The 27,924-nt window shown below is 45.9% G+C and overlaps 1 protein-coding gene across 1 annotated transcript; it reads left to right on the plus strand.

Moving 5' to 3' along the window:
- The first annotated feature begins 10,241 nt into the window (after positions 1–10,241).
- On the plus strand, positions 10,242–26,892 carry LOC308157249 (casein kinase II subunit alpha'-like). The gene is made up of 12 exons (XM_080530774.1): positions 10,242–10,740; positions 10,870–10,981; positions 20,886–20,987; positions 21,332–21,382; positions 21,630–21,689; positions 21,872–21,955; positions 22,615–22,725; positions 23,221–23,322; positions 24,130–24,230; positions 24,818–24,966; positions 26,213–26,300; positions 26,390–26,892. Exons 1-11 carry the CDS (start codon positions 10,637–10,639, stop codon positions 26,284–26,286), a joined length of 1,050 nt encoding a protein of 349 aa, XP_080386900.1. The 5' UTR covers positions 10,242–10,636; the 3' UTR covers positions 26,287–26,300; positions 26,390–26,892.
- Positions 26,893–27,924: the final 1,032 nt, after the last annotated feature.

The raw sequence follows: 27,924 nt of genomic DNA on the forward strand, positions 1-27,924 counted from the left end.
ACTCTTGCACAATCGAATGTTAAAGGGATTATAAGTGGCTCACTTTAGCCATCATCTGCGGGTGTTCATGTTGTTTGGATGTTTCAACCTCAATTCACATGAATGCTCGGAACCCTGAGTTCCGAATTCACAGTTGGGAATTCCGAGTTTCCGAGTCACACGCGCTCGCGCGCGCACACACGCACGCACGCACACACACACACACACACACACACACACACACACACACACACACACACACACACACACACACACACACACCTAGCATTTATAGTAGTAGCTATTGTTGTTTTTCAAGCTCAGTATTAGCATATTTTCAGTATTAGCAGTATTATATAATTATTATTAAATTAAGTTATTAAAAAAGTATCACATCTGGTTCAGTGATGACATCCCCTATGCGTCAATGTTTGGTCTGTGACCATTTTTTTTTTGAGAACAATGACTCAAAAGACGTGAACCGTTGCGTTTGAGATGTTAATGAGTTCGCCTAAAATGTATTTAAGTTTGTTTGTAAATGTAATAGGCGACGTGAAAAAATGCATTGTATACTGATTTAAATCACACAGATTGTATAATAACGTGTAGCCTATACAGCAGCTTGTCATAATTACTTTTGCGCATCTTTTTGAGATAATTGATTCGATATTGTTCATTATGCATGGCCCATACCTATTCACGGCAACACAACTTTTGTTTTTCCATTGCAGTTCTCCTTTTAGCAGAATAAAATCGTAACTTAAATGTGAGAACATGCAGCCAAAAAAGATGCGACCACCGAAGCTATGCAGGCTGCGTACTGGTTTCCGGAGGCGGTGCAGAGATCATTCGTGGATGGCGTTTCACCTCGCCGTTCGTCCCCCATAGTTCAATGTTTTTCTTGGGTCGGCTTTTTCAGTCAAGATATGAGGAGGGGGGAAAATAACACTTATAACCCGTACTGCAGAAATGTAAGTCGTTGACCCTGTTGTCATGTAATGTTGATGTTTTCATGAATAGACATTAAACCGTACACAGAGCGGAGTGCTGTGCACACGCAGGGCGGCCTAGGTCGGGGTCTGGCAGAGAGGGAGTCCGCAGCGTTAGATCCCAGGGATGTGGGAGAATGGGGCCTCGACTACGTTTCCACTAAATTCGGTCATTTTTCGATATGTTGCTAGCTTCCGGCTACATTATGTCGACGTAGACTACACGGTAACCGTTTAGCCGAGTGTCGTAGTAAAATGACAAACGGAGAAGACCATTTACATATCATTTTTCCGTTAGTTTTTTTTCCTTTTTTTTTTTCCTTTTGCAGTTAGCGGCTAGAGCTAGCTAGCTAGCTAGGTGGTTTGGCCACAACCCCAGCAAGCAAGCAGTCTGCCCTGGCTTGAGCCAGCCTTTATCATTGCCTTTCTAGTGATTCGTCGTTGCAATGCTTATTAGGAATAGAAACCAGCTATTTTTCGCGCGTGTTTGTTTAGTAGCTCACTCACAGGAGAGCCTATGTTGCTGCTACAGTGCAGTGCAGGTATGCACCCCTTGATAACTCAAGTGTACAGTAGTATATATACATTATTATGTTTGAGAGATCACAGTTGTGTCATGTATGTTATTGATTTACACTGTCTTATGTCTCAGCATAAGAGTAATACATGCAGTATTTGTTTTTTTAATCTCTGCGAATGTCACAGTGCTACTGTGTAGGTGTACTATTTGAAGTCAGCAGCTATATGGCGGATGTATGTCGGTGTGCATCGCCTTTTATTGTCGCTTATTGTGTGACATTATACTGTAGCGTCTTGCTCAGTGGTCATGGTTACCATGGTAGGTTACGGGTTCGATCCCCGCCCGTTACCATGGTGCCCAATCGCGACCAGTTAATTCATCCATAGCTGGATAGCATCCTCCTCTAAGCAAGGCCTATGGAGCCTAAAGACATTGTCATGTATCCAAATACAAATGAAATGACCCTGTCAAACCCACAGTTTGTAATCATGTCCAACCGTGTACTGGACATCAAGATTGCCAAATGTACGTTTCAAAATAAAAAAATAAACACACTTTACAGCTAGCCCTACTTGAGGGATATAATAATAGGCTACTGATGAGAGAGCTGGGGGAGTTAGCAAGCTACCTTGAGCTCCAATTCAACTAGTCAAAAGTTACATTTAATTTTAATAATGGAATAAATGACGTGGCAAGACATTTGGCAAGCTTCAGGATTTTATTACAAACTGTGTCTTGCGGAGGTAAGTTTTAGTTGGATACATGAAAATGTTTCAGGACTTGCAGAGGGGAATGCTGTCCGGCTAGCTCATCCAGGTCTGTTGCTGGGGTCTCAGAATATGTGGTCCTGGCTTCAATCCTGGCCTGTCTTACGGTTGTATCGGTGGTCCATATCCATGTGTTAATTAATGAAATGTGAAAGGTTAGCCTAGATATCAGACCTGTTGTCTTATGCATCAAATTAATGAATTTGTTTCTGGAAAAATCTTATCTTTCCAATTAAGGCTGCAATTAACTCTAGGCTCCTTGAACTCCTTAAAAGTCCATTCTAGTGCTATTTCACCTTTTCGAGCTGCATAACATCCTTAAAAAAAACGTGCATAATCATGATGTTCAAGATTTGAGTCCAAAGGACATCATTGTCCAGCCATGATGTAGTTTTTGCTTGCGAGATGACTAGCCTGTGATAACAATTGGGAGTGGAGTGACGTAGCGTTCCCTGACTGGAACAAATCCCACCTTTCTGCTCTGGAATACATTTTGGCTAAATGAGGAAGTGAAACTGCCTCTGGAAGGGGCCTTTAAGACAGAGGTGTTGACCTACTTAAAGCAGATAGCCTGTCTGTCTTGGAGGGGCTGTAGTCTTGAATACCAACTTCCCACATTTTTGTTCCATACTTGTCTGATCATTCCATTGATGTTTTGATCCTTTCCTCTATCCCTCTGCAGGGTTTCAACCAGGAAAGGCGAAGGGCTTCTGTAATCATCAGTACAGGACCCAAACCTGTTGCTGTGTTCTCATCAAGCTTTTCTAATGGACATTCACAAAGGTGTCAGCTGATGGCCAGAGATCAGCGACCTTAGTCGCTATACAGCCCATAGTGCACCCCCCCCCACCTCCCAAGGTCATCTTTGCCGGACCCCATTCTGTCGTCCCTTATCCCCTCCAAGCTGAATCCGTACGTGCGAAGCAGCGGCAGGATGACGGAGGCGTGGCAGCAGCAGCACGCAACGGTTGTCCCCCCGCCCCCCGTGGTGCACATCCTCCCCCCTGCGGCAGACAACCCCCTGGGATGCTCCGTTTACGGGATAGTCCTGCAGCCTGACTCCACCTCCCTGCAACAGCAGGCCCAGCACGGCCAACAGCAGCACCCTGTCCCGGCCCAGCAGCCCTCCTTACAGGTAACACACTCTACACACTGTGACATGGGGTACTTTGGTTTGGGAACCCTGTTAAGGGTTCTATAGATTCTTCCTCCCTCCCTCCCCTTTCTCCCTCCCTCCCAACATCCCTTCCTCCCTGCCTCCTTTCCTTCATCACTGATCTAGTGGTTGATTGTATTGATCGAAGCAAGCTGTCCACAGAATAGTGGACAGGTTTAGGTTATAGAATAGTGGAATAGTTTCAGGTTTATTGTTATGTCACATTACACAAGTGTAAGGGAGTAAAATTCTTAGGCTTAGGTTGACATTGCAGCACAAGACAATAAGGCAATAGGCATAATAAGATAAAGAAAGTGACAATAGTACAGGACGTAAGTGACAAATAAGACAGGACACAACAAGCAGTATCCAGACAAATATTGATATTCATTGCACATATATTGACTTTTATATAAATGTACTTATACTCATTGTAATACCGTATACTGTCATACCATGCACTGTCTACATAATCATGTCTTTTGCACTATGCACTATTTGGTTATATCTGGTTAGGTGCCAAAATGTGTTTCGTTGTCTTAGTACTGTAATGACAGTAAAGTTCTAGATCGAATCTAATCCTTAGTGATGGAACACTGTTCTATTCTCTCTCACTGCATTGCCTTAAGCTAGCTAGTCTTTTCACGTCAGTGATTCCTGATGAAGGATGCATTTTGAGTATTGTTGAAAAGTGTTTGAATATATTCATGATGCTGGTTTTTATGGTGGTCTTTTTTGCTGGTTTGATGTAAAACCACTCTGTAACATGTTACTTTTTAAACGTTTTTAAAAAAATTAAGAACCTATTTCTGTATGAAAATCTTGTGTATGTAATCTCTCTCTGTCTCCCCCCTCCTCCTGTCTTTCTCAGGTAGGGGGCGAGGGAGGACACAAGTGCGGCGCCTGTGGCCACGACATCTCCCACCTGGCCAACCCACACGAGCACCAGTGCATGGTGAGTCAGGACCGATCCTTCCAGTGTACCCAGTGCATGAAGATCTTCAGCCAGGCCACGGACCTCCTGGAACACCAGTGTGTGCAGGTGGAGCAGAAGCCGTTCGTGTGTGGCGTGTGTAAGATGGGCTTCTCCCTGCTCACCTCCCTGGCCCAACACCACAACGCACACACCAACGGCAACAACCCCATGAAGTGCTCCATCTGTGAGAAGACCTACCGGCCGGGGTCTGGGAACGCCACCCCCACCTCCTCCGCCTCCAACCCCCAGCCCTCCACGGGAGAGGCCTCCGGTGGCGGGGGGGCATCGATGGGTGCCTCAGCCCCCACACAGTTCGAGGCCTCTTCCCCGGACAGGCCCTACAAGTGCTCCGTGTGCCACAAGGGCTTCCGGCACCTGTCCGAGCTGTCACGTCACGAGCGCGTGCACACGGGGGAGAAGCCGTACAAATGCGACACGTGTGACAAGAGCTTCAGCCAGTCGTCTCACCTGGCCCACCACCAGCGCACGCACAGCTCCGAGCGTCCCTACAAGTGTGCGGTCTGCGAGAAGTGCTTCAAGCACCGCTCGCACCTTGTCCGCCACATGTACGCCCACTCGGGCGAACACCTCTTCAAGTGCAACCTGTGCGAGATGCACTTCAAGGAGTCGTCCGAGCTCCTGCACCACCAGTGCCAGCCCACCGGAGAGAGGCCGTTCCGCTGCGGCTCCTGCGGCAAGGGCTTCAAGCGGCCGTCGGACCTGAGGCAGCACGAGCGCACCCACTCCGAGGAGAGGCCGTTCCAGTGTGAGGAGTGCCAGATGAGCTTTAAACAGCAGTACGCCCTGGTGCGCCACCGACGCACGCACAAGAACCCCGCCGACCGGCCCTTCAAGTGCAACCTGTGTGACAAGGGCTTCCTTCAGCCCTCCCACCTGCTGTACCACCAGCATGTTCACGGCATGGAGAGCCTGTTCAAGTGTGCGTCCTGCCAGAAAGGTACTAAGGCTTAATAATCCAATCAATTGAACGTCATTTGTACAGCACATTTCAGTCAATGTATAATGTATTGCAATACGATGTGCTTTACTTATTAGTTTGTAAAGTCATTCGGTCATGTGATTGTCTAACAATCGCAATCACATTGTTAGACACTAAATTCCACTCACATAATATTATCATGCATCTAAATGTATTTCACCCATTACAAAAGAGGACTGTGTGTGTGTGTGTGTGTATGTGTGATGTGTAATCCTACACTGTGCTCCAAACAGGTTGCAATTTGAGTGACTTCAATTAACTCTAATTAACTCTGTTCTATTTGGAAGGTTTCAGCCAATCCGGAGAGCTGCTCAGGCACAAATGCAGCGGCTCAGGGTCCAGCTCTGTGCCCACGGAGAAGCCCTACAAGTGTGACGTGTGTGGAAAGGGATACAAGAAGAACTCCACGCTGCAGCGCCACCAGAACTCTCACTGCACGGAGAAGCCTCTCAAATGCTCCCTGTGCGACCGGCGCTTTGTGTCGTCCTCCGAGTTTGTGCAGCACCGCTGCGACCCGACTCGGGAGAAGCCCCTGAAATGCCCCGACTGCGAGAAACGCTTCAAGTACTCCTCGGAGCTGGCACGTCACCGCCGCGTCCACACGGGGGAAAAACCCTTCAAGTGCTCCAGCTGTGACAAGAGCTTCAAGCAGCGCGAGCACCTGGCGAAGCACCAAAGCGTGCACTCCAGAGAGGCCCAGTTCAAGTGTGTGTGGTGCGGGGAGCGATTCGTGGACCTGGGGGCCCTGCAAGAGCACACGGTCCAGCACACTGCTGAGGGAGGGGGCTACCCTGTGGCCCCCTGTATACAGTGAGCAGTCCCTCTGCTGCCGAGCCTGTCCCATGGCTACAGGGACCAGGGAATACGCCTATTAGGCACACAGTAACTATCTTGGTCCATCTGCCTCCGTATTTGTATGTATTCACACACACTCATTGTTTTCATTTAGCCGCTAACACTCACCTCCCGCTCCTTTTTGCATTAACAGTAGTAAAACATTGCCTGAACCTTATCCATGGAGTCACAATTGTCTTGCTCTGCCTTCAGAAAGTGACTTTGGCCCCTACCTCCCTGCATACGCCAATCACGCCCGATTCAGACCATCGCTGGTCATCTTCTTGGACACTGGGAAATCACAAAAACAGCTTGAGGATGTCATATGAAACGGCATGGGAAATGTACCCAAAATGAATAAAGATCATATTTTGTTTGGTTGTTACTAAAGTCATGGCATAGATGGTCCATGGGACCTTCTCAGTCTGTCTTTGTGATGTGTTCTGAATAGATAATACATGAACACTAAAGAGAGAGCTCTTGGAACAGAAGGGGGCATTGATTATTTATGTTTAGGACAAGGACGGGGAAAGTGATCCGTCATTGTCAAAGAGATTCTATCTCCCTCACCTCTGTGGTACATTTTGGAACATTCGCCTTGTGGTCAAATAATTTCCTTGCCGTCATTTCAAGATTCTGCCATTTGTATATGTTGAGTAAACCTCCTCCAATTCCCGTGGCTGACACAGTGTGATGCCACACATGTCCCGCCTTATAGACCTAAATATAATGTTTCTGCATGAATATATTTGTGACTTATATGTTTATATTCTTTAACATCACAGTTGTACTGTAGTAGCTTAGGTTTGCTTAAAAATAAGTTGTGAAGAGAAATATAAGTTAAATTGTGACAAGTTATCACTAATGTGTCCTCTTTGAAAACCTGTGGTAGATAATAACTATTGCATCTTCGTACTATAATGAATGGAAACTATAGTATCATATACCAAAAAAACCTGTGCCCCAAATGAATGGGAACATTTAGTATTTTAATTCGAAAGTAGTGCACACATATCTAACAACAAGTGTAGGGTTAAAATATCACCCTGTTAACATGCAAAGAGACTGGCTTATAATACTCACAACTTCTGAATTGGTTACAATGCTGTTTGTACTGTACATAGATAGTATGTATGCTAAATATGTTACGAGTTAAGTGGTAGAGGTTGCAAATATTGTATTTATGTATGTTAATTAAGTGCTTCTACTACCTACTTTTCTACTTGGGTTAGGATTGTTTTTGGCTTTGTACCAGAGATGTCTGAGGCAGCGTTTCATGGTTGGATCTCCTCCACTCTCACCGCAACATAAAAGGCGTCAGTTACCTTTTTATAGGAATAGCAGAGTTTATTCTATTGTCATGGTTTTTATTTTTGAAATGTTGGCCTTGGTTGGTGTGTTGAATGTTAAAGCTCTCCCGAATTTACCCCTTCCCCTGGCCTAGACTCTTGTATAGATCTGAACGATTGGATAGGTGTAAGCAAGATGAATTGCACCTAGCCTTTGGGGGCACGGTGAAGTTGGTACCATTATCATGCTTATACCTGTCCAATCCTTGTTAATCCTAAACACGTGTGGGGTGGGAAGAGTTTCACAAGATCCATTTCCCCCCCCTTGTTCCTCTGTTTTCCTGGCGAAGTTGTGATGACTTAAATATTTGTCTAAATGTTGAGGGCAAAAAAGAGAGGTGTGTTTGTGTGCCAGTTTAAATGTGTTTTTTTAATATTGTTTACAGTGTATTAAAAACATTCTCAGTTGCTCACATTAGTTGTTTGGCATGATGATGTTGTCAGGTCAGCTGTGAGAATGGCATGATGTTTAGGCTGTATTGGGTGGGATGTGATTTGGGACCTATTTGAATACTCTGAATTTGTATCCTTCCTTCCTCTCTTCCTTGAAGAAATCACAGATCTGAAATGACTTGATTGGTGAAAGCAATGCAGTGGAAAGCTTGCTTTGAGCAATCCCATTACATTAGATTAGTGGTTACTGTAAGGAAGGCTGGATGGATGCATCCCTAAAGCATTCTAACAGGGTTGTTCCGGGCTGCCTCGCTTGCAGCCGCGTACAAAATGTGATAACTAGGTGATAGGTGTTTAACATCCCAGTAACCATAGTAATATGGTATACCATATCAAACTGGGCAACCTGACTGCAATGTAGATGATGTGGCAAGCAACCACTGGGCAATTTGTGCAGTGTAACAGCCATGTAGTGTTGGCCTGGAACGTGCCCTAAGTATCTGGAGGGAACGCCTCCTCTGCCTTCTGCATGCCTGCGCTGGTCAACTATGTCCAGGGGTGTGTTCAGGAGGGTGCAACGTACCAACCGATGCAGACAGAAACATCATGAATGGAGCTGTACATGATTCATCACTCCATATCAGAGTGGCTTTAGTTATCTGTTTTTACTGTATGTACACCAATACATTTCTGCATCTGAACGTTCAACAGTGGCTGCCTGAATGCAGCCCTGGTTTGTGCTTAAGCCTCTTACCCCTGTCACCCTTTCTCGTGTGGGAGATGTGGTTCAAACCGTTGTGTGGAAAATGGATGTGTGAATTCAATCTTTTAACATGTTTACTGTACATTATGTTTATATACACAAACAGCACTAACAAAATAAACCTCACCATCAACAAAATGTTGGTGTCTTAACTTTTTGATTTCAATAATCTTTTCATATTTCAATCAATCCTGCTTGCAGGATGTTCATAACAAAGTCAGGATGTCTCCCAACTTTAAAAAAAGAAAGAAAAGAATTTACACACAGCAAAAAACATCTGTCGTACACCATTGTTATTGTTAGTGAGTGTAGGTGCTACTTTAGAGAAAATATCCCTAATTCTCAGTACATAAACAAAAGAGAAGGGTGCAACAATACTATAGTTTCAAATGAATAGTTATTCATTGCAGCAACATGTCGGTCTTGAGGACCTTCAGCAGGCTGTGAAGGAAAACAGTGAAAAGAACAGTGACACATTTTTGTAGCTTTTTTCTATATGGTTCATCCTCCAGCATACCTCTAATGATTGACACACACACAATACTTATTACACGAGAGGTGTTTGTGAGTGTTAATCATGAGAGGTACATGTATGCTGGAGGATGAACCATATGTGGGAAAAAAGCTACATTAAAATGTGTCACTGTTCTTTTCACTGTTTTCTGTATAGGCAAAGTTTGACAGCTAAAGGAGTGTAAACACACACACACACACACACACACACACACACACACAGATGTGTGTTAATCTTGAGAGGTGACAGCTAGAGGTGTGTAAACACACATACACACATACACATACAATGAGTGTGTGTGTGTGTGTGTGTGTGTGTGTGTGTGTGTGTGTGTTTACACACCTCTAGCTGTCAAACTTTGCCTATACATTTATGACAGAAGATCCTCCACTTGGCTACAATGTTGCGAACGTTTCGGGGTTACTAATGATCACTTCCGGGGGATGTTTTGTTGCAACGGCGACCAGCAGCGACCAGAAGTGCGGGGTCTTCTATTTGCCTAATGAACACTTAAAAAACGATATCCAAACTGAAGAAGACATTCGGAATTTTCCAGCGCAATATAACTGAAGACATCTTTTAGAAGTTTGTGCCCCGGAGAGGGTGCTACGCACACAAGACTAGCTACATCATGTCGGTGGACCGCCTTTCCGAGTGCGGGGCTAGGCTAGCTAGCTAGCTGGTCAGCTAACGACAGCCATTTCCATTTCCACAGGTAGCGAAACGAGCAGGCTCACACGTTGGAATAAGCGATATATGACCTAGTTATTGCTAAATAGCCTCTCCTCAAGCAGTGTGACTGTCGCTATCGGTAGCTAGATTTATTTTCCATTGTGCGTTATGAATGGGCACAACTAGCTAGCTAGCTTATCCGTGCTTATCCCTGACACCGAGTGGTGGTCTGTCAAATTCAATTAGCCTGCTAGCTAACGTTAACCCGGCGCTGCTCGGCCTCTACATTGATTTAATCACGTCTCTTTCTGAGTGAGCAGACACGGTTAGCTATCCGATCGTGATTGAACCCCTAGTGTGTGTCCTTCTCTTCTACCTCATCCTCTGGCCCCCCTCTCCCGTCGCCTCCCTGAAGCTGGCGGTCCACCCTTATATTATTTTCCCTAACAGGTTGTTCAGGGGGCTCAGACACTCGTTCGTTATAGCACTGACAATCCGCACGGCGAGCGCTGCTGACCGGAGAGACTCGGCAGTCGACTGCGGCGTCCACCAGCCACGGGCCAAAGTAGCCCAAACCGATGTTAACTCTTATACCGGGGTAATTACGTCACGAATCAACGCTGCTCAGTGCCCTGCCTTCTTCCACCTCAGCGTCCAGAGGAGTGTTGTTGGAGGTGTTGGAGGAGGTGAGCCACCTCAACGACACCGAGCGCCCAAGCTCGCCATGCCCGGCCCGGCGGCCAGCAGCAAAGCTCGGGTGTACACCGACGTCAACACGCAGAAGAGCAGAGAATACTGGGACTATGACGCTCATGTGCCAAGCTGGAGGTAAAATAAGTATTGTAATATGATGTGTGTGAAAGTCACCTGTGTGTGTGATTATGTATGCTACAATTGATGGGCATGTGTGTGTACAATTCGTCTATGTATTTATCATAATGTCATTTTTCTGTGCAGTAATCAGGATAACTATCAGTTGGTGCGTAAACTGGGCAGAGGGAAGTACAGTGAGGTGTTTGAAGCCATCAACGTCAGCAACAATGAGAAAGTTGTGGTCAAAATCCTCAAGGTGAGCTTTCGTTTGTTTTGTGACCGTTTGAGTGTTTGGGTAAGGAGGGGGAGGGGGTAATCATCGATACTCAACGGTACTCAAGTACATAAGCAAGCAGAATATAGGATACCATTGTCTTACGACAGGTGGCATAATTCCTACACGCAGTCGCACACATGTTAAAGTACAATGCGAATGTTCTATTCAGTCATCGTATGCCAGTGTCCATCCGCCACAAATTAGATAATTCATTTGTAACATAAAAGGTGAAGCGCTTTACTGCCCCCTCTGGCTGCACAAACCTTGAAAATGCTACTTTTTCTAACTAAGTTTCAAGTATTCTTCTATACAATTGTGTGCATTAAAATGTTATACTCACCAAATATTCTTCATCATACGATCTCTTTCCTTTTTCGCTACCGATTTATCGTGACCATTTAGCACTATTTTAAAGGCACCCTATGCCCTCTTTTGACTGCAATTGGTATTGCAATGACAATTCAGATTGCAATTCAGTATAGTGTCCCCTCTACTATGTCTAACTGAAACAATTAATCTGTCGATCATTTTCATGTTTTTATTCAGCAAATGTCTTAGTTGCATGGCCTTAAAACTAGCAAAGGACCTGTTTGGTAGTTATTTAGTTTGGAAACATGAACACAGAAATGAGCCAGCCAGCAGAGACACTCCAGTGTTTCCCCTACCATTGCCTTGGCCCCCCGCCCCCCCAAGAAAGAGGAATTATTATGGACGTAGACACCAAACATCTGACAAGCAGGCTAAAATATCCGCTTTTTAAAAATGCACCCAACCCGAATCTGGCGAGTGGCAAGCCCATAGGCTCGTTGGTAACGTTAGTCCGCCAGTAGTCTCACATAGCCAGACCTATCTCTCCACACTTCGCTTCGCGCTGGAGAATAATACAAGATTTTGCACGAGTGCGCGCGCGACGCGAGAGAGTTTTTGCCGGGTGAGATGTCTTCAGATAGAATAAGAAAGTAAGCAAGTTGAAACGTTAGCAAATATAATTGCTGAGTGTTCAAACAGAGCAAGTTGGTTCAAATTGGTCTTTATTATTGTGACTAGAAAGTGTCTGATTATAGTTCCATGGTATGTAAATAGTGGCAAAGAACTAGCAAGCTAGCTAGCTAGCTCAGGGGTGATGAGATGAGCTAGTCTCCTTGCACACTTGCCAGCTAAAGAGCTAACTGGAGGCACTTTATTATTTTACTTAAAGTAGATATTAGGGATGTCCCGATTAGGGCTGCACGATTTGGGGAAAAAATCGAATTGCGATTATTTGGACAGATATCGCGATTGCGATTAATTTGCGATTATTATTTTTTTAAATAGCAAAAAAAAAAAAAAAAAAAAAAAGGAAGTTTTTGTAAAGTGTGGCCATATCTCCGGCTAGGAAGGTCGTATCAACGTGCAGTTTGTTTGTACGTCTTCAGGGGACTTAGAGGCTCCCTCCTCTAGCACCCCCACAGCCCGAGCTACGTGTGAAAGAACTAAACTTACATTGGGTTGCTTTAAAGTTGGGTTGCTTTAAAATCAAGCTTCAGATTAAAACATGTGATGGAGCATTACTAACGATAGTTATGGAGATAGACTCCAGTTCTATGAGTGGAGCGGAGCCCCATAGGGGAGCTCTGCTCCTATTGGTTTACCCGCTACCTAAAGTAGCCAATGACTGAATTTTTCAATGCCTGCGCCCGCCTGGGGTGCTATATAAAGGGGTGTACTTCGCTACCTCATTCTCCCAAACATACAAAAACAGCCGGGTTTGAACGAGTCGAAGTGGGCCAGCAGCCCTATGGGGCTCCGCTCCACTCATAGAACTGGAGTCTATCTCCATAACTATCGTTCTATATCGTGGAGCTCCGCCCCATAGGGGAGCTCTGCTCCTATTGGTTTAGGCGGAGCGAACGAGGCCAAATGTACCCCCACTGAGACTATTAATCCGTAAAACAATCTCAGCGGCACCCGGAGCTGACCACTGATGTTGGTTCAAGACAACCTTAAAAAGTTGGCCCAACCCACACGAGTCTGCTCCACTGATCTAGCCCTTACGTGAGCACGCAGGGTTGTAGATCTAACGGAACATGTCCTGGAGGAGGGTCCCCTCCCCAGGCACATCCGTAATCATCCTGACAGCACTTGAATAGCATCCCCAACCAGGGTAATCCAAGTGCCATCCCCACTACATCAGTCCTCAGCAAACTGAGGACAGAGTGAGAAAAGGATGAGGAAGAAATATCACTTACCTAACCCTTACGTTGGGTTGTTGATCTAACAGACATGTCCTGGAGGAGGGTCCCCTCCCCAGGCACATCCGTATTCATCCTGACAGCACTTGAATAGAATCCCCATGACCAGGGTAATCCAAGTGCCCTTCCCACAACATCAGTCATCAGCAAAACTGAGGACAGAATGAGAAAGGATTGAGGAAGAATATCACTGACCTAACCCTTACGTGAGCACGTAGGGTTGTAGATCTAACGGAACATGTCCTGGAGGAGGGTCCCCTCCCCAGGCACATCCGTAATCATCCTGACAGCACTTGAATAGAATCCCCAACCAGGGTGATCCAAGTGCTTTCCCCACTACATCAGTCATCAGCAAAACTGAGGACAGAATGAGAAAAGGATGCGGAAGAAATATCACTGATCTAACCCTTACGTGAGCACGTAGGGTTGTTGATCTAACGGAACATGTCCTGGAGGAGGGTCCCCTCCCCAGGCACATCCGTATTCATCCTGACAACACTTGAATAGAATCCCCATGACCAGGGTAATCCAAGTGCCTTCCCACTACATCAGTCATCAGCAAAACTGAGGACAGAATGAGAAAAGGATGAGGAAGAATATCTTTCAAGTAATACCGTACAAAAAGTGATGGCGACGACCAAGACGCCGCCTCACATATCTCCTCCACTCCCACTCCCCTGAGAATGACCACTGATGTGGCCATGCCCCTGGTGGAATGAGCCCGAATGCCAGTCGGCACGGGCTGCCCCTTCGATTCGTATGCGAGGCTAATAGCCTCGCAAATCCAATGGGACAGCCTCTGCTTCGAGAGTGGTGCCCCGGCTTTCTGTCCGCCGTAGCAGATCAGAAGCTGGGGAGAAGATCTCAGTCCTGCCGTGCGCTTCACATATTGTGCCAACGCGCGGACCGGACATAGACAATGTAAACGCCTCTCCCTCTCTCCGTCGTGAGGAGGAGGAAAAAAGGCGCTCAGAGCACAGCTCTGAACCCTAAACCCACGATTAACCTTAGGGATAAAAACCGGGTTAGGGCGTAACACAGCTTTTGTTTTGTCATCAGATATGATCAAACAATCTGCCCGTGTCGAGAGAGCACATAAATCACTCACTCGCTTAGCCGTAGTCAAGGCGAGGAGCTGACTCGTCTTGAGAGACAATAAACGCAACGACACAGTGTCAATGGGTTCGAATGGGGCACGCACAGCGCCTCTAGCACAATCGACAGGTCCCATTTTGGCATTAGAGTCCTATGAGGGCGTCTAAGCCTACACACTCCAGTCAAAAAACGCTTAACCAGCGAATGACTGAACAGTGTCGTTGTCGCAAAACCCTCATGACAAGCTGAGATGGCAGCCGCGTAAACTTTAATAGTTCTCGCCGCCAATCCCTTGTCAAACAGCGACTGTAAGAAGCACAAGAACGTTTCGACCCGACAGCAGACTGGGTCAACGTCCTGTCCCTCACACTGTGTACACACTTGCCAGCGCGCCGCATATCCCTTTGCAGTGGATTGCGCGCGCGCACTCTGAATGGTCTGAATGACCGCGTCTGTCAGACCCCTGCGTTCTAACAAATCCCTCTCAGTAACCAGGCCATGAGGGGGCCCCCCATCATAGGCGGCCCCCTCACCAAGCCTCTGGCTTGAGAGAGTGCATCTTGTCGATGAGGTATGGGCCATGGGCCCTCTACCAACATCTCCATCAGTTCCGGAAACCACGGGGCTCCGGGACGGTCCGGGGCTACAAGAATTAACTCTAGCCTCTCTGACCTCACTCGTGCCAACAGTGGGAGGATAGATGTCAGGGGTGGGAACGCGTATAACAGGACCCTCGGCCATGGGTGGTGTGCGAATGTATCGACTCCCAATGGCGGGTTGTCCTGTTCGCGCAGGAAGAACCAAAGGCGACACTGCGCATTCGTCCGTGACGCAAACAGAACCACTTCTGCTTGCCCGAACCGTGCCCAAATCAGCGACACAATGGAGGGTGCTAACCTCCAGTCGTCGTCCCTCGGGCCTCCCCGTGATAACAGATCTGCTCCTTCGTTGAGCAGACCTGGAATGTGGAGAGCTTTCAGCGAACTCAGGCGACTCCGCGCGCGATGACGCGCGGGTCTCTCCAGTAGCTCAGGTCGGTTTTGACCGATCTCTGTATTACAATCAACTTGCGACGGCGTTCTCACTGGAACCCGTCGCAGTCGTGCGAACCGCCTCTGCAGTCTGCACATGTGTAACAGGCCTAAGGGGACCACTACATGGGCTGCAGACCTCAGTCCTAGTAAGGACATCCTTGACAGAGCGGTGATTGTATTTGTCACTCGACACACCCAGGGAGCTGACGTCAGTGTCGCTCTCCGTGGTGCCGATAAACTGGCCCTCATCTCGGCAGTATCCAACTGAATGCCTAGATAGGAAAACTGTTGAGCCGGCCACGGAGCACTCTCTGTCCAGTTTACAGCTAACCCCAGCTGAGTGAGGCGCTGCACCAGTGAGGTTGCGTCCCGAATGGCTCGATTTGGGCATTGGGCCAAGACCAGTAGGTCGTCGAGATCCGCATATTATGCGTATCTCGTTACGCCTCAGTGGTTCGAGTGCTGTCTGCACGCATTTGGAGAAAAAACGAGGAGCAAGCGCGTACCCGAAGGGCAGGCGCGTGTACTCGTAAACCTTCCCTTGGAAAACAAAACGTAGGAATTTCCTGTGCCACTCTGTGATTGGCACACGAAATACGCGACCCTCAGGTATCTACGAAAGGGGCGTTTCGCCACTCTCTCGTTGAGGACCCTGAAATCTAGTATGGGTCTCATGTCTCCCGAATTCTTTGGGACAAGGAAATACGGGGAGTACCATCTCATGTCCCACTGGTCCCTCGGAACCAATGTCACTGCGCCCTTTGTTAGGAGATTCGTAATCTCCTCCCGGAGCGCACGTGTCTTTATCGGGCAGGACAAAAAACAGTCTCTCTCACGCCCCTGAAGGGCGGAGGAGGCTGAATGAACTGTAGTGCATATCCCCTCCTCAATGTCCTGTCAAGCCAGCCCGACAGAATACCTGTCCCTTCTAGTCATTCTGCATAAAGCAACGACAGCGGCTGGGCCGTCTGTTGTGGTGCAGTCGACAGAAAAAGCTTGAATTTCTGTATGACCCCAGCCGCCGCTGCCCACCGAGGAGATGGCACAGCCCAAGGTGGGGTCATTTCGAAAAAGGGATGGGCTGCCGTCTGTAAAGAGTGTTTGTTATGTGTAACAATGCTCTTTATTGACGCAGGTTTATTATGCCTGATAATCAAAGAACCGGCCGCACGCTCATGAGCTGGGCCAGGTCTTGATAGACATGGAGGGGTTTTTGATGTAAATAACGCCTCGTGTCGTGATAGGGGTAAGTCCGCTAGGCAGAGAGCTGGCCACACGCCGGTAAGCTGGGCTAGTCTCCGCTTCGTTTCTAACTGGTAGCGATTCGACCACACTCTGACAAGGCAGGTGGGTCTCCGCTCCGGTAGATACCATGGAAAATCCTCCTTAGGGATTTACCGTCTGACTTACCGTCTGTAAAGAGTGTTTGTTATGTGTAACAATGCTCTTTATTGACGCAGGTTTATTATGCCTGATAATCAAAGAACCGGCCGCACGCTCATGAGCTGGGCCAAGTCTTGAATAGACATGGAGGGGTTTTTGATGTAAATACCGCCTCGTGTCGTGATAGGGGTAAGTCTGCTAGGCAGAGAGCTGGCCACACGCCGGTAAGCTGGGCTAGTCTCCGCTTCGTTTCTAACTGGTAGCGATTCGACCACACTCTGACAAGGCAGGTGGGTCTCCGCTCCGGTAGATACCATGGAAAATCCTCCTTAGGGATTTACCGTCTGACTTACCGTCTGTAAAGAGTGTTTATTATGTGAAACAATGCTCTTTATTGACGCAGGTTTATTATGCCTGATAATCAAAGAACCGGCCGCACGCTCATGAGCTGGGCCAGGTCTTGAATAGACATGGAGGGGTTTTTGATGTAAATACCGCCTCGTGTCGTGATAGGGGTAAGTCCGCTAGGCAGAGAGCTGGCCACACGCCGGTAAGCTGGGCTAGTCTCCGCTTCGTTTCTAACCGGTAGCGATTCGACCACACTCTGACAAGGCAGGTGGGTCTCCGCTCCGGTAGATACCATGGGAAATCCTCCTTAGGGATTTACCGTCTGACTTACCGTCTGTAAAGAGTGTTTGTTATGTGTAACAATGCTCTTTATTGACGCAGGTTTATTATGCCTGATAATCAAAGAACCGGCCGCACGCTCATGAGCTGGGCCAGGTCTTGAATAGACATGGAGGGGTTTTTGATGTAAATACCGCCTCGTGTCGTGATAGGGGTAAGTCCGCTAGGCAGAGAGCTGGCCACACGCCGGTAAGCTGGGCTAGTCTCCGCTTCGTTTCTAACCGGTAGCGATTCGACCACACTCTGACAAGGCAGGTGGGTCTCCGCTCCGGTAGATACCATGGGAAATCCTCCTTAGGGATTTACCGTCTGACTTACCGTCTGTAAAGAGTGTTTGTTATGTGTAACAATGCTCTTTATTGACGCAGGTTTATTATGCCTGATAATCAAAGAACCGGCCGCACGCTCATGAGCTGGGCCAGGTCTTGATAGACATGGAGGGGTTTTTGATGTAATAACGCCTCGTGTCGTCGCGGCACTGAGTTTGCTCAGAAACTCCGCCTCCGCTGCAGACAGACCGTTGGGTCGGTCTGTGGTGATCTTCGCAATGGCGGCGTTAAACACGGCGATGTTATTCGCCGCCGCCTGCGCACCGAGCTCATCAGAGCTTTCTGATTCTGACACCGGCACCGACCACTCAGCTGGGTGAGGGCGGCGTGGTGTCAGGGCCGGCTGAGCGGGCGGGACCATCCCTACTTGGGGAGGTGCCTGCCCAGAACGCCGCTCTGGGGCCTGTCCGGACGCATCATCGGCAGAGCTATTCGAGTCGGATAGCATCCCCGATATAGCGCCCGCCAGGGGAAAACGCTCTCCTTGATCCAGGCCATCCCCTTTCGCCTTTCCGCGACGGAAAGGAGGTGGAAGGGGAGGCAGCTGGGGGAGGCGACCAACGCCGCCTCGGCATGTTCGGGGCCGAGGCAGACGTGGCAGAAGTCGTGCTTGTCCTCCGCTGCTAGGAAATCGCAGCGGCAGGTGTCCCGGAGGAACTTCTTCGTGGTCGGCGGCGGACGATCCATCGCTGAAGGGAAAAGTGTCCTCCGCTGCTTGGAAGTCGCAGCGGCAGGCGTCCCGGAGGAACTTCTCCATAGGCGGCGGACGATCCATATCTTGAAGGGAAAAGTCTGGCGGGTTCTCCAGTCTTAGTAGTCGTCCTTCTCAGTCTTCAGATATAAACCCGTGCTGAACTTTTTGGGAGAATGAGGTAGCGAAGTACACCCCTTTATATAGCACCCCAGGCGGGCGCAGGCATTGAAAAATTCAGTCATTGGCTACTTTAGGTAGCGGGTAAACCAATAGGAGCAGAGCTCCCCTATGGGGCGGAGCTCCACGATATAGAACTGACTCAGGTGGTTTGTTTCACACAACCATCTAGGAAAGCTTAATTGGAAGCTGTTTGGAAAAGGGCAGGTACTTTCAAAAAATACGATGCGATGTTGTTGGTGTGCGTTCATTGACGTTGACGTTCATTGACGTTCATTGACGTTCACGTTCATTGTTGACGTTCATTGTTGACGTTCATTGACGTTGACGTTCATTGACGTTGAATCCGACGCGCTGTATGACGTATCCCATACGGGTAGTGGTGGTCTAGTGAGTTGGACTTGTGATCGGAAGGTTGTGTGAGTTCAAATCCCGCCTGAAACCACACCACTACTAGTGTGCCCTTGACTAAGGCACTTAGCCCTCAGTTACTCCAGGGGGAATGTCCCTGTAATTCGTAATTGTAAATCGCTTTGGATTAAAAGCGTCTGCTAAATAGCAAAAAAAAAAAAAAAAAAAAAAAAAATCGCAGGCAAATCGCAGGCTTTGCGATTAGCTAATCGCATCATTTCAAATCGCGATTTCGATTTAAAATCGATTAATCGTGCAGCCCTAGTCCCGATCCCACTTTTTCACTACCGATACCGATACCTGGGCTTCGGGTATCGGCGATACCGATACCGATCCGATATTTGTATACATTTTTTGACCCCTGAATAATAACAAATACCTCCCCAGTATATAGTCCACACCAACAACAGTTAAATTAAAGACTGCCAGCCTTTATTAAAGCAACAAATGCGACGTGTTGTGGATTGGAACTACGGATCATAAGCTTTCAAATGATGTGTCATACATTGAAAGTTAGAGTCATTTGAATGTTGTTAGACGTCAGGCACATATAGGGTTAACCTCTTTGTAATGAAACCGGAAGCACACAGCGCTATGCGCATTTTAAGCGCATATAGGACTCACGTGAAGCATTTCTGCGACTCGCGTGAAGCATTTCTGCGACACGCGTTTCCGTTCACTGTTTTCATTCCCCCATCGCTTATACACATAAGTTTGACTGCGGATGACAGTAGGATCGGATCGGAGCCTTTTTTTTTTTTGGTGCGATCCCCGATCAAGCATTCCGGACCAATATCGGGTCGATATCCGATATCAGTATCGGATCGGGACATCCCTAGTAGATATACAATCTTTCTTATTCTGCTAGAATTGGGCTTCATGGTAATACCATAATGGCATATTTACAGTACATGGACAGTGGATTGAAGCATTGGAAATGTCTGTTTTTTATAGTTGGACATACGATTTTTTTCTCAGGTGAGAGAGTAAAGTCAAAATGACATTATCTGACTGCATTGCCCACAGCAATCCAATATTCAATTATAATTATGTTATAAATTGATATGGATCAATTTATACCTCTTATTAGATTATAAATACTCATTATAATAAATAATAAATAATAATAAAAACCAGTATAATAAATACTGGTTGTTATGTTTGCCTTTTGGTTGACAGCAAAAGGGAGAGAGGAGGATAGGGAGGGAGAGAAGGAGAGAGAGCAGGATGGTGTCGGCACACCAGAGAGAGAGAGCGCAAGAACCAGGTGAGAAAGTGGACAGGTAGTCAAGACCACGTAAGTAAGTAGCCTTGAGAACCGACGGTTCTCGAGCCTAATGGCCCATAGGGAAGGAGCCTATCTCCTGTTTCCGTAGCGTGAGGCGGCTTAATGTACAAGTTAGTACACCCCCTGGACATGACGCTGGTATGTCGCAGGGTCTTACCCCCTGGGGGGGGGGTCCATGCCACGGTCCATGCCACCCCCCCAAGGCAGCAAACCTAGGGGAAACACTGCACTCGCATTTGCTAAATCCAACATTTAAAACAAATCCCCTCATTCCCCAAGCAGATTTCTGACATGGTTGTAATGTTAAACAGGACTTTTACTAGGAAAAATCATCAACACAAAAAACGTACACACAGGCTTGGGTTGGCTTCCAGCATTGAGAAATGCTTGGGGCCTCCAGGCAGTAGGCCTCCACAGGGGGTACAGCTGCTGCCTCTCCAGTCGACATTCACAATACTGTAGGTCATTGTGACATTGTGGCGATTCACAGTAAGTGTGAGGTTTTGCTACATGTCTTGTCATGTCTCTTGTCTCTACACTTAAACCCCTTTCAGCCTGTCAAGAAGAAGAAGATCAAGCGTGAAATCAAGATCCTTGAGAACCTTCGTGGAGGAACCAACATCATTCGCCTAGTGGACACTGTGAAGGACCCTGTGGTACGTTTCCCTTAGGAAATACTGGCTTCTGATTGAGTTATTTAAAAAAGGCAACCTTCCTTCCTTCCTTGAAGATTTCACTGATCTGACATGACCTGATTGGTTAAAGCAATGCAGTGGAAGGCTTGATTTGACCAATTCAATCATATTAGATCAATGAATACTTAATCAAAGGGAAGAGAAAGGGATGCAGTGGGGCATGTGTACTTTCCGTACAGGTGTGCGCTGCACTTAATTTGTGATTCTCTTGAAAATCCATGCTTGTCATTGAGTGTGTCCTCATCAATGTTACTGTTCAGCCTGTTGTTTGACCAAGTAAGCATTTTGTTACCCTCTCTTTGCAGTCCAGAACCCCAGCGCTTGTCTTTGAGTGCATCAATAACACAGACTTTAAGGTACTGATGATGTTAATGTCAAACTACTTACTTTCAAAACTAGGAACTTACTGATCTCTCCATAAAAGAATAACATTAATAATTTCTAAAAGATATTAATGTTTAAAATCAGTAATAGCCTAAATGGTAATATAGTAATAAAAATGTCAATACTGATATCATGTTACATATAACCATCCCTTTAACAGCTACATTTTAAGAATGGGTATTTTTGGAATGATTTAACCTTTCACAATTTCATTCACAGGAGCTCTACCAGAAATTAACTGACTTCGATATCCGTTTCTACATGTACGAGCTTCTCAAGGTAAACCATGCTGGATTATGAGGAAGCAAAGGGCTCCTCTACTGCAGTCTTCAGTCCTCCTGATGCCTCCAATGTGTCACTTCATTGTGTGTGTGTTGATGCCTCCAATGAGTCACTTCAGTGTGTGTGTGTGTGTGTGTGTGCGTGTGTGTGTCTGTGTCTGCACTTCTCTTCTCCCTCAGGCTCTGGACTACTGCCACAGTATGGGCATCATGCACAGGGATGTGAAGCCACACAACGTCATGATCGACCATCAGATGAGAAAGGTAGCTGAGCCAGAAGTATATTAACGGCATGACTGCTGGCTAGAAACACAGTGACAGCAGGAGACTTCAAATGACTGTTCTATGGGTCATGGCCAGGGGCTGATGGAAATAGAAATCGGGCTCATTATGATGAACGGAATGAGGAATGCTAAAAAGTGTGCCCATGCGTTTCTACCTCCACCTGTCTCCACTGGTCATCACACTACATGTTTGGGAATCACTGATAGAAAGGGCCCAGCCTGGGCTGTTATGGCAGTGATATACCACCAGGTGGCAGTAACCAGCAGCACCCAGAGCATGCTGCACAGAGTCACTGATTACATTTGATTAGATTAAACTTCATTGTCATTGCACAGAGTACAAGTACTGAGACAACTAAATGTAGCTTGGCATCTAACCAGATATTGCAAAAGGTATTGTAGACAGTGCATGGTATTACAGCATAAGGTATTACAGTGAGTAGTATAAATGAATGTAATAAGTGAATATACATGAGATGAATATCAATATGATATGTACAGTTGAACAAGGGCAATGGGTCTTGAGCTATGTATGTTATATGTAAGATGTATAATGTAGAATTAGAGACCAATATAATAAATATGGTCTGCTGCCTCTGTGTCTAATCACTTTGTTTTGCCTTTCCCTCTGTGTCCCAGTTGCGCCTGATAGACTGGGGCCTGGCAGAGTTCTACCACCCTGCCCAGGAGTACAATGTCAGAGTTGCGTCGCGGTATTTCAAAGGACCAGAGCTGCTGGTGGACTATCAGGTACTTATACATAATGTTCTATGGGCTGGTTTCACAAACAAGGTTTAAGCCTAGTCCTGGACTAAAATCACTATAATGTACACTGTTCAATGTAAAATCTCCATTGAAGATGCTTTTTAGTCTAGGATTAGGCTCAAGCCTTGTCTGTGAATCCGACCCAATATGTGGTGTGCTGGACGCGGTTAATCAAATCAAAGTTTATTCATCATGTGCACAGGATACAGCTGTAAAGGTGCAATGAAATGCAAATTACGAGTTACCTCAACAGTGCAGTTATAGGAATAGAATAATAACAATACAATAAACAATATACTCTCAAGTAATAACAGTTAAACAGTAAGTGTAGCTGTGTGTGGGATATATAGAGATCTTTCTTTCTCACATTTAATAATAATAATAGATTTAATTAAATTTCTCAGACTCAAGGACACAGTACAAAAAAAGAAAACAAAAAGATAAAAAGATACATTTTGTGTGATTGTGTGTCCTGTGTAGATGTATGACTACAGTTTGGACATGTGGAGCCTGGGCTGTATGCTGGCCAGTATGATCTTCCTGAAGGAGCCCTTCTTCCATGGCCAGGACAACTACGACCAGGTAATGTACTAGCATGGTGCCAACCACCCTCACCCCAAAGCACACAGCAGTACTTACCATCAGTTCAATAACAGGGTTCCTACACAAGTCTGGACAAGTATGGAGTGAAATATACGCAAAATACATCTGTGATTCCAGACCTCTGCCATATTTGGTAAAACTTAACATTAAGGTCACGTTTGTAAAGTGTTAATAAATGGTTTATAATGTATGTAATCGGTTTATAGAATAGACTTTATTGTCGTTGTACAGTTGCCTATACAATGAAATTGTAGTGGCTCTTCCGAAGGTGCAAAAAAAACACAAAACATATTCACATATTCACAAACATATACACATATAAGATAAACATTTATGAACATGTCTTATGTCTACTGTTCAGTGTTCTGATGGTCCATGGGTAGAAACTGTTGGACAGCCTGTTTGTTCTAGCCTTTATGCTCCTGTACCTCACTCCAGAGCGCATCAGGCTGAACAGGTGGTGACCAGGGTGTGGTCACTTATTGTATATTTTCAAAAAGCCAGATAATTTACGCAGATCTACATTGTGTCATTACGTAGTGCGAGTCTGTTTTGCACTTGACAGATCATGAAGCAGATTAAGCTACAGGCGTTTTTCTGACAGATGTGCCAAAACACAAATCAACTAAGCAGTCTGAAATCTGTACTGTAGGCCTGGAAAAGTCTGGAATTGTTCAAATGGAAAATGTGTAGAAATCCCGATACTGCAGGTTATGTTTATCACAGGGTGTGTATTTAAGTATCTCTGTCCCTCTGACGGTGTCCATCTCTCATACCTCTCCTCAGCTCGTACGCATAGCCAAGGTTCTGGGGACTGACGAGCTCTTTGGCTACCTACACAAGTACCATATAGAACTGGACACACGCTTCAAAGACCTGCTTGGCCAGTGAGTACTATCAAGTGTCAAGTTTTATTGTTGTGTCACATTACATGAGTGTAAGAGAGTCACATTCTTAGGCTTCAGACAATAAGGCAATATGCATAATTCAAGATAGTACAGGACATAATCAATCAGAGGCTAGGAGACTGTAGTGGGATGGCTCTCTGAATCAGAATCAGGTGTATTGTTACATCCCATTATACAAGTAAAGTATAAGTGAGTACAATTTTTAGGCTTCAGTTCTTCGACATTGCAGCAGCAACCAGAGTAAAAAATGGCAATGGTTATAATAAATGACAACAGTATGCTATATGCTTGTCACTATGACAACAGTGGATGCTAAATGGGATCCCTGCAACAACCTCAATAACCCTGAACTTAACTTACCGTAACTGTGTTTGACCCCTGCTTTAAACGTTGTCGGGCCAGTTGTGTCCTCATTAACCATGTTACGTTAACTTTCATTGTCAGATCACACTTTTGGATTGGTTGTCTTATCTGCTTTTTTCTCCTCTTTTTTTTCTCCCCCTCTTTTTCTCTCCTCTGTCTGTCATCTCTCCATCTGTCTCTATCTTCGCCTCTGTGCCCCTTAGACAGACGAGGAAGCGTTGGGAGCAGTTTGTCCAGACAGAGAACCAACACCTGGTCAGCCCAGAGGCTCTCGACCTGCTGGACAAGCTGCTGCGTTACGACCATCAGCAGAGGCTGACCGCCGCTGAGGCCATGCAGCACCCTTACTTCTGTATGTAACACACGCACACACACACACACACACACACACACACACAATAAATTCTTCCCTCTAGCATTATGACTGCCAATGGCCCCTGGTCCTAGCTTCTTACGATGACTGATAGATAGATGATTCACTTAAGCCCAATTTATACTTCTGCGTCGAATTTACACGCGGCTACGCCGTAGCCTACGCAAGGGCTCTCCCAATTTATACTTCTGCGTTGGTCGGTCGCGTTGGTCGGTCGCGTTGGTCGGTGTACTCATAGCGGCATAATAGCGATCAAAACGTATTTTTGTTATGCTTGTTGTAAAGAAAATGTCTATAATGCATTGAAATGACAGTAAACTAAGATAATAAGATGGTTATCATAATTTTTCTAATCTTTATTAATAAGTAATTACAGAAAAAGTAAACGACATTTCTGTCATGGCTTCCGCATTTATGAGCGAGTCGGAATGTGACGCTACCAAGCGGACCAATCACAGTAGATCACTTTACATTAAATATGTCTATCATAAATATCATTTAATCCCAACGAACAGCCATGGGGCTCCCTGTAACTAATCATTTATTTCTAAATAAACAGGATTGTACATCTCGTAAATGTGAATCGCGCTCCTCTATGGGAAGGCTGTGCTTGACGCTTCCATGGGGCGCTCCGTTGGAACGGTGTACTCATAGCAGCATAATAGCGATTTTTTTTGTTATGCTTGTTGTAAAGAAAATGTCTAGTATAATGCATTGAAATGATATTAAACTAAGATAATAAGATGGTTATCATTTTTCAAATCTTTATTAATAAGTAATTACAGAAAAAGTAAATGACATTTCTGTCATGGCTTCCGCATTTTGGGCCTACGAGAGAGTCGGAATCATGTGCTACCAAGCGGACCAATCACAGTGCTTACGGTTGCGTAGTTACATTTTTGGAGAGGTGCGTGTCGGCGTAGGCTGCGGGCCTACGCAAGCTACGCCGTCGATTTTACGCAGAAGTATAAATTGGGCTTTACTTGTATACTTGTAAGTTGCTTTGGATAAATGCGTCTGCTAAATGCCGTAAATGCAACACACACACACACACACACACACACACACACACACACACACAGCCATGCAGCACCCCTACTCCTGTATGTTATACACATACACACACACACTCACTCACTCACATGGTCATGACGCAACCCAACCTGAAGACTTGGTAGTGCAGTATGCATTGCTCTGGTTTGTAAACTGTGTCTTTGGCCCTCAGATCCCATACTGAAGGAACAGTCCATCTCCAACTCTGACGGCACAAAGGCAATAAACAGCTCCAATGCAACATGATGAGCAGAGAGGAGGTAACCACACACGTACAGGCAAATATATACACCCACCCACACCCCTCCCTCCCGTTATTTTCCCTGATCTGATTTCTCTTCCTCTCCAGGAAAACCTTTGTTACCTCAACTTGTGACCCTTTCATGACAGAAGCCCCTGCCTCCCAAGTCAACAGCCATACTGGTGCGAGATCAGACGTTAACTTGCAACACACACATACACCCACCTACCCATACATACATACATGCATACATACATGCATACATACATACATACATACATACACACTCTCTCTCTCTTTTTTTCTTTCTCTCTCTCTCTCTCTCTCTCTCTGATAACCCTACCCTTGCACACCGTGGCTACTGCAGTAGCGACACTCTGCCCAGTCCCACATGGATTGGACCCAAGCTTCGAGAAGTGAATAAGGAACACTCCCTCCCTCACCTCCACCCCGTTGTAACATGAACATAAGGACTGTTGTTGGATCAGTATTGGCCAGTGTTGTTCTGTATGATGTGTGTTGGTCAGATTGACGCTGTGCTGAGCTGGGATCAGATCTCAGGAGTTAAAGCACTGAGTGGCATGGGGGATCCGTTTCTGCTATGGATAGAACAAATACTATATTAAAAGAGAATAAACAATTTTTATTTAAATGGAAGTGGAAATGGAATGTCTGTGTTTGGGCTTTGTTACCAAGATGTCTGATGACTTGTAAAAGTATCTAGTGTAAAGAATCCATGGATCTGTCCGTACTAGAGATGTTAAACCTTGTGGTGTTCAAAACTGTCACAGTATAGAGAGCCATGGATGACACCAGGTTTTAAGAGTGGTGTTTATTTTAATAAATAAACTGGGAAATCACAAGATTATTTCCAGAACATAAAATGTGCAACATTCGTGCAATACAAATAACATAAGTGATTGCTAAGTTAATATGCAGTCTACAAACAACTAGCTATAGCAGAAGACCTGGGCCAAACACACCTAAAATTCTTGGAATACCCGCTAATAATTTAATAGTGTAAAGTCCAAACTAAATTGTGGTGAAATATGTATACGGTTTGTAAATTCTTGGAGGTATTTGACCCAGGTCTGTACTGCAGATGAGTTCTAAACCCATCAAAGGCACACGCCCACAACCACCCGTCCCCCCTCCTCTCCACAGCCAGTCACTGGCCTGTCTGACCAGGTCCAGGTATGAGGAAGCTGTAGGGTTTGGCTACAGCTTTGGCTAGCCTGTCAGACAGGTGCAAGAGTACAGTATTAAGGTTGTCATGGTAATGCATGATCTCAGGCTGTCTCACATACTGGCTTCGGGAGCAAAGGTTAGCCAACGCAAGGTAGGCTTGGGCAGTCACATCACATTAGCACTGATAGCAAAGACCACCAAGGACACTCAAGATCATCGTGTGATTGTTTTATCAACACAACAGGATCACTGAATTGCAAAATGGACCATAGGCTACTCCTGTAGATATTGGCTCACCTGGAATGATTGGTTTAGGTATAAACACGATGTGTTATAATGGTGCTATAAGCACACCTATCCAATCCTCACAGTTCCACGAGTGCCTCGGAGGTAGGGGTCAGAGAACGATTCATGTTGTAAATAGGGTACAGTTAAAATGTAATTTAGTTACATCA

The sequence above is a fragment of the Nansenia antarctica genome, assembly GCF_963989245.1.
Source record: "Nansenia antarctica genome assembly, chromosome: 5".
Lineage (NCBI taxonomy): Eukaryota > Metazoa > Chordata > Actinopteri > Argentiniformes > Microstomatidae > Nansenia > Nansenia antarctica.

What these genes read in the sequence shown, in the direction of transcription:
- LOC308157249 (XM_080530774.1), top strand. Translation starts at nt 10,637, where the DNA reads ATGCCCGGCCCGGCGGCCAGCAGCAAAGCTCGGGTGTACACCGACGTC. An exon ending in TTGTGGTCAAAATCCTCAAG is followed by an intron (nt 10,982 to 20,885) that starts GTGAGCTTTCGT and finishes AACCCCTTTCAG; the next exon opens with CCTGTCAAGAAGAAGAAGAT. An exon ending in AGCTGCTGGTGGACTATCAG is followed by an intron (nt 22,726 to 23,220) that starts GTACTTATACAT and finishes TGTCCTGTGTAG; the next exon opens with ATGTATGACTACAGTTTGGA.